Here is a 14368-nt window from a genome sequence, read left to right as displayed (position 1 = left end):
CAACTTAATGAATTACCACAGGTATATGTACGCCCACTCTCTCTCGAGCCTCCCTCCCACGATCTCCGTGTCCCCCCTCTAGCCATCACAGAGCCCCGCGCTGAGCTGTCTGTACTATGGAGCAGCTTCCCACCTGCTACCTGCTTTACACATTGTGGTGAATATATGTCAAGGCTATTCTCTCAATTGGGCTGCCTCTCATTCTCCCGCTGTGTCCACAGGTCTAATCTCTACATTCGTGAAAATATGGCATTAACACACACACACACACACACACACACACACACACACACACATATATATATATATATATATGTATATGAATCTAGAAAATGTTATTGGTGAACCTATTTAATAAGCAGACTAGAAGGCAGGTATTAAGCTTTTTTATATTAAACTTTCAAGGTGTAAAATACATGGACGATCATTCCATGCATTTTACTATGTGAAGGAAGCCCATCTGAAAATGCTACAAAAAGTATGATTTTTACAATATGGTATTTTGGTGTAGGTAAATGTTTTTATGTGCTCCATTGTGTCTGAATCTTTGGGGCTCAATGGGCTGTAGCCTGCCAGGTACCTCTGTCTATGAGATTTCCCAGGAAAGAACACTGGAGTCAATGGTAATTTCTTTTTCGAGGGAATTCCTTACCCAAGAATTGAATTTGCATCACTTGGGTCACCTGCAATGGCAGGTGGATTTTTTACCACAGAGCCACTTGAGAATCTAGTCGGAAAAGTAGAAGAGATTAAAATGGTCAGGGGTTGCCATGGGTTTCAAAGGAGGGGTTATGAATATCCTGAGTTCAGGACCATGAAATCATTGTGTTAAATTGTTTTAATGGACACAAGTTATAAATTTGCCCAGACCCATAGAGTCAGTCAGTTCAGTTGCTCAGTCATGTCTGACTCTTTGAGACCCCATGGACCACAGCACGCCAGGCCTCCTTGTCCATCACCAACTCCCAGAGTTAACTCAAACTCATATCCATTGAGTTGGTGATGCCATCCAACCATCTCATCCTCTATTGTCCCCTTCTCCGCCCACCTTCAATCTTTCCCAGCATCAGCGTTTTTTCCAATGAGTCAGTTATTCACATCAGATGGACAAAGTAATGGAGTTTTAGCTTCAACATCAGTCCTTCCGAGGAAAACCCAGGACTGATCTCCTTGAGGAAGGACTGGTTGGAACTCCTTGCAGTCCAAGGAACTCTCAAGAGTCTTCTCGAACACCACAGCTCAAAAGCATCAATTCTTGGGTGCTCAGCTTTCTTTATAGTCCAACTGTCACATCCATATATGATCACTGGAAAAACCATAGCCTTAACTAGTCAGACCTTTGTTGGCAACGTAATGTCTCTCCTTTTTAATATGATGTCTAGGTTGGTCATAACTTTCTTTCCAAAGGGTAAGCATCTTTTAATTTCAAGACTGCAGTCACTGTCTGCAGTGATTTTGAAGTCCCCCAAAATAAATTCTGTCACTGTTTCCACTGTTACCACATCTATTTGCCATGAAGTGATGGGACAAGATTCCGTGATCTTCGTTTTTTAAATGTTGAGCTTTAAGGCATCTTTTTCACTCTCCTCTTTGACTGTCATCAAGAGAATCTTTAGTTCTTCACTTTCTGCCATAAGGGTTCTGTCATCTGCATATCTGAGTTATTGATATTTCTCGCGGCAGTCTTGATTCCAGCTTGTGCTTCTTCCAGCCCAGCATTTCTCATGATGTACTCTGCATATAAGTTAAATAATGACAGTGACAATAGACAGCCTTGACGTACTTCTTTTCCTATATGGAACCAGTCTGTTGTTCCATGTCCAGTTCTAATTGTTGCTTCCTGACCTGCACACAGATTTCTCAAGAGGCAGGTCAGGTGGTATGTTATTCCCATTTCTTTCAGAATTTTCCATTTGATTGTGATCCACATAGTCAAAGGCTTTGGCATAGTCAAAAAAGCAGAAATAGATGTCTCTTCAGAAATCTCTTGCTTTTTCTATGATCCAGCAGATGTTGTCAATTTGAGAGCTGATTCCTCTGCCTTTTCTAAAAGGAGCTTGAACATCTGAAAGTTCGTGGTTCATGTATTGTTGAAACCTGGCTTGGAGAATTTTGAACAGTACTTTGCTAGCCTGTGAGATGAGTTCAATTGTGTGGTAGTTTGAGCCTTCTTTGGGGTTGCCTTTCTTAGGGATTGGAATGAAAACTGACCTCTTCCAGTCCTGTGCCCACTGCTGAGTTTTCCAAATTTGCTGGCATATTGAGTGCAGCACTTTCACAGCATCATCTTTTAAAGTTTGAAATAGTTCCGTTTGAATTCCATCACCTCCACTAGCTTTGTTTGGAGTGATGCTCCCTAAGGCCCACTTGACTTCACATTCCAGGATGTCTGTACACATCCCTAAAAGAGAAGCATGAGGTGAAACTAGAAACTTTACTTAATGTCTGTGTAGATTTATCAGTGACACAAATGTATCTTCAGGTGGGGAAAGATAAGTAGGGAGATTGTCTACGTGTGGGAACAGGATGTATATGGGAGATCTCTGTACCTTACTCTCATTTCTGCTGTGAAACTGAATCATCTAAGATATTGGAACTGGTACATGCACACTGAATATTTTTTAGAATAGACACTATTAGAAAAATGGACATGCTCCTCTATTTAATTTTTCCTTAGTCAGTTACCCCTTAAAGATGTGAGAGAATAGAGCTATTTAAAAAGAGCAGACAACAAACTGTAGTGTATGATTCATAAAACCTAGAAATACAAACATGAAGTAGAGCAGCAACATTTTTCTGTGTTGAAAGTGAAAGTGAAGTCGCTCTGTCGTGTTTGACTCTTTGTAACCGTATGGACTGTGGCCCTCCAGGCTCCTCCATCCATTGATTCTCCAGGCAAGAATGCTGGAGAAGGTTGCCATTTTCTTCTTCAGGGGATCTTCCTGACCCAGGGATCAAACTTGGGTCTCCCACTTTGCAGGCAGACTCTTGATCATCTAAACCACCAGAGAATCCCTTTCATGGATTAATTTACGGGTAAATTCACTAATGACATAACACTGATCATTATTTCTTCGGTTGGTCATCAGATAACTTTTAGGGCATCATTTTGAAAGGCATCTGTCCCTGCACATAGACTGTTAACCCAAGGTCCACTGCTGCCTCTGGTTTATTTTTAAAGAAAGCTGTGATGGAAACACCTCCAGGCCCCTTGACTCTGAAGTAGGAGGCCTCCCACCTGCACAGAGGTGTTCACAGTGCAAATCATTTTGTGAAAACCAGTGTCCCCAGGTTACAGAAGGATGCAAAACAACAACAAGAAACCTAAGGACTCAGGCCATCTTTCCTAGAATCCTGAGAGCAAAACCTTGCAGGAACCCAGGGCTCCCAGGTGATTCCCACCAAACACTCACCCCTCCCTCCCCTCCCCCAAGGGCACAGGCACGGGCCACACCCACCCGAGAAAGAGCCCCTCCCCGGGAATCAGGCTGAGGTTCTTTGTTTCTAGAAGATCCCGCCCTAAATCCTCCCTCCAGAGCTCTGGGGCAGGCAGAGTTGAGGGCTCAAGCTCAGGGCTCCTGGAAGGTCTGCCTCCTGCATAGTTTAAAAAGTCCGCAGAGTCAGAGTCAGGTTGCTAGGGAGTTGGGTCCTTGTTCTCTTGTGAATTGTTCTGTGGCCTGCTCTCTCTAATGTGAAAAATAAGAGAACAGATAGCAGGGGTAGCCTGCAAAGAGAGTGGGGGAAATGAGCACCAAACCCAGGATGTGATTAGCATATCAGCTTCATCTTGATTAACCCCTACAGCTCAGGAAAAGAGAAAGTGATCAAAGAGCTCGGAAAAGGGAGCGAGAAACACACTGCAGCAGTTGCAGGTGAAAGAGCTGTGTGGATGCTGTTTTCTCAATGCGTAGATATGTGTTTGCTGCATAATATCCCCAGAAGAGACACAGCAGGAGGAAGAAGAGGAGGAAATGGCAGCTTCTCAGGTAAACGTCCTGTCCCGGGTCTGGGGCTGTGTCTGCTTTTCCTCCTGAAATGCCTGGACTGAGAATCCGCAAACCTTTACTTCTCTGATTCCAGTTTTTCTCCCTGGGGATTTGTTGTCAACTTCCTCTTTTTTCTTTTTTCTTATAATCGTGAAGGCCGGCTCTTTAGACTGCTTCTCGCTTGTGTCGCACAGCCTTTTCTTCTTTCTGTCCTGATGAACCCTCGACATGAATTAGTGACTTTCAACTGGTGAATATATTCCCTTTGTGAGAGATGAACACAGGTGTCTGAGACTCCCGTTGGAATGTGGTTCGGTGTTGGGATCCTAGGGAAGTCGGGGAAATGCCATGATGAGTTTACATGTGGATGCAATTCAGTTCTTTAGAACAGGAGTTTAAAATGCCCTTATGAGTAGAGTGAACTCAGCAGTTGAGAATTTTTCAGAAAATTTTCAGAAATGATTAAAGTACAATGACTAGCCTCTATATCGGTAAGAAAAACTTACTATTAAATGTACTATTAGTTTCCAGATCATGCGAGGTATATATGCAGTGGAATTTGCTTAAAACTGGTATTTTTCATAGTAGGTTGAGATCATGGTTTTCATAATATTGCTAAAATACCTGGCAGTGATAACGCATTTTTCCATGTACTTCTTACCCCATGACCTCAGATGTTCCCTGGTTCATGTGCTTCTGTGAGATTCCAGTGCATTTTTTTTTTTTTCTTCTGTCCTCAAAAAGGGTCTTGGAAAGAAAAACTGAGGGATATGCACAACCATCACAGTTAGTGGGGAAACTCTTTATCATCTTGGTTTCTCTTCGCTTTGAAAAATGAACACTGTTGGCTAAAACAGACCCATAACTTGAGAATTGTGAGTTAAGTTTTATTTAGAGCAAAATAAGGGCCGCAACCCAGGAGACAGCAGCTCAGATAACTCTGAGAGACTGCACTAAAGAGGCAGCGGGGAAGGTCAGTATATAAGATTTTAGTGAAGGGGGAGTTCAGTGCAGTCAAGCATTTACTTTAGAAAAGCTTTTCTGCCAGTCGTGAGGAGCTGATGTCGCCGTTCAGGGATTTGGTGCTTTTCTAGATATGAAGGGGCTTCCCTGATGGCTCAGATGCTAAAGAATCTGCCTGCAATGCGGGAGACCTTGGTTTGATCCATGGGTTGGGAAGATCCCCTTGAGGAGGGCGTGGAAACCCACTCTGGTATTCTTGCCCGGAGAATGCCCACAGACAGAGTACAACTAAGTGACTAAGCCCAGCCCACACAGAGATGAAGAGATGCGGGGATTGGGATCATGAAATCAGCTCCTGAACATATCTAACTCTCTAAAGACCTGTTCCACCGGATTCCCTGGAGCACAGTGCCTCAATGCAACCTGAACTCCCTCAGGGGCGATTGAAGTCAACACTTGAAGCACCGTAGGGTTCATTTTCCACAGAGGCAGATGACAAACGCCCTTGTTGTTCGGTTGCTGGCAATGCTCTTGGCAAGTGCCAGTTTGTAGTTGACAACACTCGCATGTGTTTAGTAGAGATGCTGGGTTTGGGGAGTGGGGGTTTTCATCACTCAAGCCTCGGTCTTATCATTTCCAGTACACTCCACGCTCACATCACAGACATAGTTTCATCCTATTTCTGTATTTTCCAAAATGTTTACAAGAATCATATTAGTGCTTATCTATGTTCAACAGTGTTGAGTGGTTGGTTGTTTTTTGTTTCCTTCCCCTGTGTCAAGTTCTAAAATATAGTTCATTGCAAATAATACCGGCTTCCAGGAAATTTAAAAATTCACAACCAGAGCTCCACTTTATTTTATATCGTTGTATATGTCTGTACCCTAGTCTATTTTTAAAAATTAAAATAATATCGTCCTCAAATATTTATGTATATTTTTAATCAGTTAGAAATTATCCTGATATTGTTGACATGACAGGTTTTCTCTATTACTCTTACTGAGTATGTAGTCTCATTGCAGTATACGTCTCTGTGTATAAACATGTTAGCATGATTACATCGAATTTTTTCTTTTTTTCTTTTTCCCTAAGATCACCAGGAGAAGGGAATGGCTACCCATTCCAGTATTCTAGCCTGGAGACTCCCATGGACAGAGAAGCCTGGCAGGCTCAATTCCCTGGCGTCCCAAGGAGTAGGACACAATGGAGTAACTAACATTTTTCTCGTTTTGAGTATGATTTACAAATACAGAAGTTTCTATTAATTTTCATTAGAGTTGTCTTTGTATATTTGTCTGTGTTTTATTAAAGTCTAGAGTCCATCAAGTGAAATAAAATTTCAGCTCTGCCCTTTAAAGAATGTCTGTTAAAATATTTGTCAAACGACACAACAGCAACATTATTCATTTTCAATTATTTCTGTTGCACATTGAAGACTCTGAAAAACTGTCAGAAAGATATATTCAGTTCAGTTCAGTTCAGTCGCTCAGGCGTGTCCGACTCTTTGTGAACCCATGAATCACAGCATGCCAGGCCTCCCTGTCCATCACCAACTACCAGAGTCTAACCAAATCCATGTCCATCAAGTCGGTGATGCAATCCAGCCATCTCATCCTCTGTCTTTCCCTTCTCCTCCTGTCCCCAATCCTTCCCAGCATTGTGGTCTTTTTCAATGAGTCAACTCTCTGCATGAGGTAGCCAAAGTACAGGAATTTCAGCTTCAACATCAATCCTTCCAATGAAAACCCAGGGCTGATCTTTGGGATGGACTGGTTGGATATCCTCGCAGTCCAAGGGACTCTGAAGAGTCTTCTCCAACACCACAGTTCAAAAGCAACAGTTCTTCGGCGCTCAGTTTTCTTTACCGTCCAACTCTCACATCCATACATGAGTATTGGAAAAATCATAGCCTTGACTAAAGGGACTTTTGTTAGCAAAGTAATGTCTCTGCTTTTAAATGTGCTATCCAGGTTGGCCATAACTTTCCTTCCAAGGAGTAAGCGTCTTTTCATTTCATGGCTGCAATCACCATCTGCAGTGATTTGGGAGCACAAAAAATAAAGTCTGACACAGTTTCCACTGTTTTCCCATCTATTTCCCATGAAGTGATGTGACCAGATGCCATGATCTTAGTTTTCTGAATGTTGAGCTTTAAGTCAACTTTTTCACTCTCCTCATTCACTTTCATCAAGAGGCTTTTTTGTTCCTCTTCACTTTTGGCCACAAGGGTGGTGTCCTCTGCATATCTGAGGTTATTGATATTTCTCCTGGCAATCTTGATTCCAGCTTGTGCTTCTTCCAGCCCAGTGTTTCTCATGATATACTCTGCATATAATTTAAATAAGCAGGGTGACAATATACAGCCTTGACGTATTCCTTTTCCCATTTGGAGCCAGTCCCTTCTTCTATGTCCAGTTCTAACTGTTGCTTCCTAACCTGCATACAGGTTTCTCAAAAGACAAGTCAGATGGTCTGGTATTCCCATCTCTTTCAGAATTTTCCACAGTTTATTGTGATCCACACAGTCAAAGGCTTTGGCATATTCAATAAGGCAGAAATAGATGTTTTTTCTATTTTGTTTGAGGAAGCACAAGCACAACTCTCTTGCTTTTTCGATGATCCAGCGGATGTTGGCAATTTGATCTCTGGTTCCTCTGTCTTTCCTAAAATCAGCTTGAACATCTGGAAGTTCTTGGTTCACATTGTTGAAACTTGGTTTGTACAATTTGGAGCATTGCTTTGCTAGCATGTGAGATGAGTGCAGCTGTGCAGTACTTTGATCATTATTTGGCATTGCTTTTCTTAGGGATTGGGATGAAAACTGACCTTTTCCAGTCCTGTGGCCACTGCTGAGTTTTCCAAATGTGCTGGCATATTGTGTGCAGCACTTTCACAGCATCATCTTTTACGATTTGAAATAGCTCAAGTGGAATTCCATCACCTCCACTAGCTTTGTTCGAAGTGATGCTTTCTAAGGCCCACTTGACTTCACATTCCAGGATATCTGGCTCTAGGTGAGTGATCACACCATCATGATTATCTGACTCGTGAAGATCTTTTTTGTATAGTTCTCCTGTGTATTCTTGCCACCTCTTCTTCATATCTTCTGCTTCTGTTAGGTCCATACCATTTCTGTTCTCATTTTCTTGAAGAGATCTCTAGTCTTTCCCATTCTGTCGTTTTCCTCTATTTCTTTGCATTGATCGCTGAAGAAGGCTTTCTTATCTCTCCTTGTTATTCTTTGGAACTCTGCATTCAATGAGTATATCTTTCCTTTTCTTCTTTGCTTTTGGTTTCTCTTCTTTTTGCAACTATTTGTAAGGCCTCCTCAGACAGCTATTTTGCTTTTTTGCATTTCTTTCCTGGGAATGGTCTTGATCATCCTGTACAATGTCACGAACCTCCGTCCATAGTTCATCAGGTACTCTGTCTATCAGATCTAGTCTCTTAAACCTACTTCCCATTCCACTGTATAATCGTTAGGTCATACTTGAATGGTCCAGTGGTTTTCCCTGCTTCCTTCAATTTAAGTCTGAATTTGGCAGTAAGGAGTTCATGATCAGAACCACAGTCAGCTCCCAGTCTTGTTTTTCTGATTGTATAGAGCTTCTCCATCTTTGGCCGCAAAGAATATAATCAATCTGATTTTAGTTTTGGCCATCTGGTGATGTCCATGTGTAGAGTCTTCTCTTGTGTAGCTGGAAGAGGGTGTTTGTTATGACCAGTGCGTTTTCTTGGCAGAACCCTATGAGTGTTTGCCCTGCTTCACTCTGTACTCCAAGGCCAAATTTGCCTGTTACTCCAAGTGTTTCTTGACTTGTTACTTTTGCCCTCCAGTCCCCTGTAATGAAAGGGACATTGTTGGGGGTGTTGATTCTAGAAGGATTGGTGGTGGCCTGCTGTAGGGTTGGGGTCACAGACTAGCAGGGCACGAATGGGATATTTTGAGGGAGGTCATCATTATCCTCATTCCCTCAACCACAATTTAGTGAGTGAACTCAATCAGTCGTGTCCTACTCTTTGTGACCCCATGGACTATAGCTTACCAGGCTCCTCTGTCCATGGGGTTTTCCAGGCAAGAGTTCTGAAGTAGGTTGCCATTTCCTTCTCCAGGGGATCTGCCCAACCCAGGGATCAAACCCAGGTCTCCCACATTGCAGGCAGATGCTTCACCATCTGAGCCACCAGGGAAACAAACCATAGTTTGACCCCAGGTAAATAGCAGGGAGGGAACAGGCTCCACCCTGTTTTCAAGAGAAAATTGGATTCAAGAATAACTGAGCATGGCCCTGCCCACCAGGACAAGACCCAGTTTCCCCCTCAGTCTGTCTATCCCATCAGGAAGCTCCCACAGGCCTCTTATCCTTCTCCATCAGAGGGTAGACAGGTTGAAAACCACAGTCATGGAAAACTAACCAATCCAATCACATGGAATACAGCCTTGTTTAACTTAAGGAAACTATGAGCCATGCTGTGCAGGGCCACCCAAATCTGGTGGAGAGTTCTGACAAAATGTAGTCCACTGGAGAAGGGAATGGCCAAACACTTCAGTATTCCTGCCTTGAGAACCCCATGAACAGTATGAAATGGCAAAAAGATGAACTCCCCATGTTGGTAGGTGCCCTATATGCTACTGGAGATCAGTGGAGAAATAACTCCAGAAAGAATGAAGAGCCAGAGACAAAGCAAAAACAGCATCCAGTTGTGGATGTGACTGGTGATGGAAGCAAGGTCCGATGCTGTAAAGAGCAATATTGCATAGGACCCTGGAACGTTAGGTCCATGAATCAAGGTAAATTGGAAGAAATCAAACAGGAGATGGCAAGAGTGAACCTCCACATTTTAGAAATCAGCAAGCTAAAATGGACTGGAATGGGTGAATTTAAGTCAGATGACCATTATATCTACTACTGTGGGAAGGAATCCCTTAGAAGAAATGGAGTAGCCATCATAGTCAACAAGAGAGTCTGAAATGCAGTACGTGGATGCAATCTCAAAAACGACAGAATGATCACTGTTCATTTCCAAGGCAAACCATTCTATATCATGTTAACCCAAGTCTATGCCCCGACCAGTAATGCTGAAGAAGCTGAAGTTAAAAAGTTCTATGAAGACCTACAAGACTTTCTAGAATTAACACCCCAAAAAAGAAAATACTGCTGTGTAAAGGTTATATTCTTGGGGAACAGCAGCCACTCGCCTAAAGGAAAACCAGGTCTCTGAACTTGCTGTTTCCATCATGGGTCACATTAGGAAGTCTTCCCACGGCCACATGCCATCTCTACTTTGTATTTCAGGGGCGGCTGACATTCTGGGATGTGGCCATAGACTTCACTCAAGAGGAGTGGGAATGCCTGGACCTCGGTCAGCGGGAATTGTACACGGACGTGATGGTAGAGAACTATAGGAACCTGGCTTCCTTGGGTGAAGACAACTGCCTTCCAGAATCGCTTATCTAAACCTCAGGGTTTTGGTTCCTTCATTTCTAGAATGTCTTCTGAAAGTTTCTGCACCGCACATTTGTTTCAGATCTCTGCTTTGTAGGTGGAAATGAGTATCTGTGAGTTTAGAAAGAAAGGCTTCGTTATGATGATTCATTCTGCTTGTAACCTTTATCTTCCTTTATGTAATCTGCCTCCTTCTAGGTCATTGGTAATAGTGTAAGTTCTGTGGTATTAAACAGTTGTACCTTCTCTTAATTTCACATTTCCACTACTTACTTTTGCCTTAGTGGCACTTGACCAGAATCTCAGGACCTAACTTTTTTATATTAGTTAGCATTATATAGGTACTTTCAATAAAGGATTTGGGGGGGGGGGGGCAGTATTTGGGGAATCATTACCTGGGCTGTTTTTAACATTCACCCATGCATTCTCTTCTCGCCTGAATACATATTGGATTGGAAACTGATGAATCTCTAGCACAACAAATATTCCTTTCTCTGATGAACAGGTCTTGTGGCCTCTAAGCCAGACTTGGTCACCTTTCTGGAGCAAATGAAGGATCTCAGGAATATAAGGAGAATGCAGACAACAGGCATATACCCAGGTAGGCGTGAATGGATGGAGCCGATGACTCAGGTGAGAGGCACAGTGAGATACCTACTTGGGAAGGAAATCTAAAACAGAGTGGCTATATATACGTATAGCTGATTCTGTGAGTATCAGTGAGGAAGTCATCCTTTATCATGTGGTTTGGGAAGATCTGCTTCAGTGGAAATGATTTGGGAGAAGTCTGGGTTTATTTCTGTTGCTGTCATAGATGGCTATCACCTGCCCCATTCTGTCTCTTGAATCATTCATGAATTCATTTCCAGTGATTGCTTTTCTCACTCACTCACAGTGAAAACTAAAATTCTCCTCTTGGCCTGTGACAACCTGCATGAGTTGACTGCTCTTTCATTTCTTTAGGGTCCTAGGAAAACTCTGCACACTTCTGAGTGGCTATATGATACTCCTCTTAAAGTTTCTTTCTACCTTTAAACAGAAATGTGTAAGTGGAGTCATAGACATACTGCCAAAGCCCTATTAATAGTTGGGACAGGTTTTGTTTGTTTGTTTGTTTTGTTTTTCTGATTTATAGTTTCCAATCCACTGGAAACTGCAGATATGCCCTTATTCATTTCAAACGTAAGTAATGTCTTCACTGCATAAAGCAAAAGCTCCCTAAAATGGGAAAATGAAAGTCTCATGGTTACTTTAAAGTTTCTCCTCTCTTTCAATTACCTCAAAGAATTTTAAAATAACGTGGCATATAGAACTTAGAACATTGTTCATATTTGTAATGGTTGTTTCAAACTGTTAAGATTTTTCGATAAAATATAGAAATCTTTTTATTAAATTCTTAGTGGAGTGTAGCTGTTTTACAGAGTTCTGCTGTTGTACAGGAAACATTATCAATGATACATACATATAGCCACTCTGTTTTAGATTTCCTCCCCAGTTAGGTCTCCAAAGAGTACTGTGTCGAGTCCCATGTGTTTCCATCATATTTTTTTTTATTTTTAGAGCCATCATATTTTTAAAGTCTCACTTCTTATTTAATTTCTTAAGAACTACTACTTTGTTAATTTGTCTTCTTCGTCGTGAGCTTCCCTGGACTCTGTCTTATATGTTCTCACTTGCTAGGACATTGTTCTATGTCATATCATTTATGATTTTTAGATTCAAACATCGAATAGAACATTCTCAAATAAAAACGCAGGTGATAAGAAGTAAATGAAAGGATTAGAAGGCACCTAGCCCTTGTGAAAATGTTTGGTGTCTCAGTTTAAGAGGACTTTAAGCAAACGGTAATCATTTGATTGCCTCTCTCATCTTCACTTAGTGTTTATCTAGGCAGGTTTTGATCTTGCTCCTTCCTCTACAGCACACTTCTCTGTCCTCTCATTTTGTCACATCTTCTGCGTGTGTGGTCTCCGTTCTGCAGGCTGTAGGATCCTAATTCCTCTTGCTCCTGGTGTCTGTCCCCTGGTGGGTGAGGTTAGTCCAGAGGTTTGTGCCCTCACCCCCTGGATGAACTTTTGACTGCTGTTTCTGTGACCTGAGCCTGCCCTGTATATTGAGGGGAGCCTCCCCATCGCTCTGTGGCTGTCACCGCACTGTCTGTGATGGGTGTGTGCCCTGGTTTGTGGAACAGAGCCCCCATATCTGTTTGTTCACTGTGATCCTGATCTGTGTGGAGGCAGGTGGGATTGGAGCACACCCCCGGGAGAGAAGCCCCTGCCGATTGCTGTTCTGGGGATGTTTCGCTTGGGAAGTGCTCTCTGTGTCACGTTTCATGCCTTGTGCGAGCTCTCATGTGACCCGGGTTGGTAATGCCCTTGGCCCCACCTCATCCATGGGCATGCTGGCACATGGCCCTGGTGTCTCTCAGATGTTGTTTTCACAAGGTCACCAGCATAGATCCTTGAAGTCAGGGCCCAGGATTGCATTCAACATGGAGCTGGACCTGCTGTGGTGCTGTGGGTCAGCTCAGATTCCGGCCTGGCCCTGCCCCCTAGTGTGGGAGCCCACAAAGTCTACAGCTACTACAGCTACACCTGCTGTGACTGGGGGAGCCCTCCTTGTCCACTCAGACGTTCTAAAGGGGCTGAGTTCACAAAGACAGCTGTGATGGTATAGAGATGAGTTTGTGCAACTTCCAGTCGAGATATCAGCTTTACTTCCTTAAATTGCCAGACCCTGGGGCTCAGCAGTGCTTCAGCCCGCTCTGTTCATGTGGATATACCAAAGGCCCCTGCTCCCGGGGTTTCCCAGAGTCCATCAGTCTACCCTGGAAGTGAGGGGCCCAGAGGAAGAGGCAACAGCTGGGTTCATGAGAGCACCCACCCTAATGGAGCCCTTCCTCGTGCCTGGTGAGGAGGGACCAGCACAGGGGGAGAGAGGCTACCAACAATGGTGGGTCTTTGCTTCGGGCATGACTCAGCAGTGACGCTCTGCTCTATGGTGGTTCAGGCTTCCTCCCCAAGCATTCCTGTTTGCAGAGCTCCTCCCTCCCTGCCATTCCCACAGGACGTCTCTTCACAGCCCAGAGCAGTCTTCTGCCTGGGTCTGCTCTCCAGACCCCACATTTCAGCACCCAGCCCTTGTCTGCAGTGGTGGACACCCTCTCAGGCTGGGTGGGCAGGGCTGGGGGCGGTACCCCGTGTGCAGGTCTCCTCTATCCTGCTGCCTCTGACTGCTGCCGTGTTCTCCTCCCACAGAGGATGAGGCTCCCCTTCTGTCCCAACTGGGCTCCCCCAGTGAGGGCCTTCCTCGGAGGTGGAGACCTCTCCTCTCTTCAGATCCCCCCAGGGTTGCAGGCCCCATCCCATTTCCTTTCCTGTTCTTTTTCTTTCTTCTTTCTTTTGCCCTACCTAGCTCAGCAGGAATCTTTCTTGTCCTTTTAGATTTCCAAGGTCCTCTGCTAGTGTTCAGCTGGGCTCTGGGAGAAGTGTTCCATTTCTGATGTATGCTTGATGCATTTGTGGAGAGAGATGAAGTCCATGTCTGCCTAATCCTCTGGCATCTTGATCCTCCCATCTCTATTTTATTTTTATGCTAGCAATGGGTTCATCAATTTTCTCTAAATCTTTAAGGGGATTCACTGAGAATAGTAGGTAAAAAAAAAACTTCTTTGGTATCTTTCAGCTATATCTCCTCAAGACACCCAGGATTTGATGCCAAAGAAACCAAGGGTAGAAGATTTGTTCCCAAAAGCAAACCTAGGAATATATGAAAGATTTCGCCTCAGAAACTTGCAATTAATGAAAGACTCAGAACATACAAGGGCGTGTGAAAGACAGAGAGGATGTTTACATGGACATAAAGAAATTGAGACAGTTACACATAATGCAGACATTACTATAGAAAGAAATGAGCTACTTGAGTCAAATTGGGGGAAACACTCATTTCAGTCTTCAACATCTGCTGAGACGT

The 14368-nt window shown here is 43.4% G+C and overlaps 1 protein-coding gene across 1 annotated transcript; it reads left to right on the top strand.

Annotated features, from left to right (window-relative positions):
- Nucleotides 1–3934: 3934 nt before the first annotated feature.
- Nucleotides 3935–14324, top strand: LOC136158908 (KRAB domain-containing protein 5-like). The gene is made up of 4 exons (XM_065920757.1): nucleotides 3935–3986; nucleotides 10247–10373; nucleotides 10902–11029; nucleotides 14081–14324. Exons 1-4 carry the CDS (start codon nucleotides 3972–3974, stop codon nucleotides 14108–14110), a joined length of 300 nt encoding a protein of 99 aa, XP_065776829.1. The 5' UTR covers nucleotides 3935–3971; the 3' UTR covers nucleotides 14111–14324.
- The last annotated feature ends 44 nt before the right edge of the window (nucleotides 14325–14368 follow it).

This window comes from Muntiacus reevesi, chromosome 2, assembly GCF_963930625.1.
Source record: "Muntiacus reevesi chromosome 2, mMunRee1.1, whole genome shotgun sequence".
NCBI classification, from domain to species: domain Eukaryota; kingdom Metazoa; phylum Chordata; class Mammalia; order Artiodactyla; family Cervidae; genus Muntiacus; species Muntiacus reevesi.
The sequence above is the reverse complement of the archived record's forward strand: the minus strand, read 5'-3'. Positions and strand labels throughout refer to the sequence as shown.

Excerpts from the sequence above, each read along its gene's own strand:
- LOC136158908 (XM_065920757.1), top strand. Across the intron at positions 10,374-10,901 it reads TAGGAACCTGGCTTCCTTGG|GTCTTGTGGCCTCTAAGCCA; the intron begins GTGAAGACAACT and ends TCTGATGAACAG. Across the intron at positions 11,030-14,080 it reads GGATGGAGCCGATGACTCAG|CTATATCTCCTCAAGACACC; the intron begins GTGAGAGGCACA and ends GGTATCTTTCAG.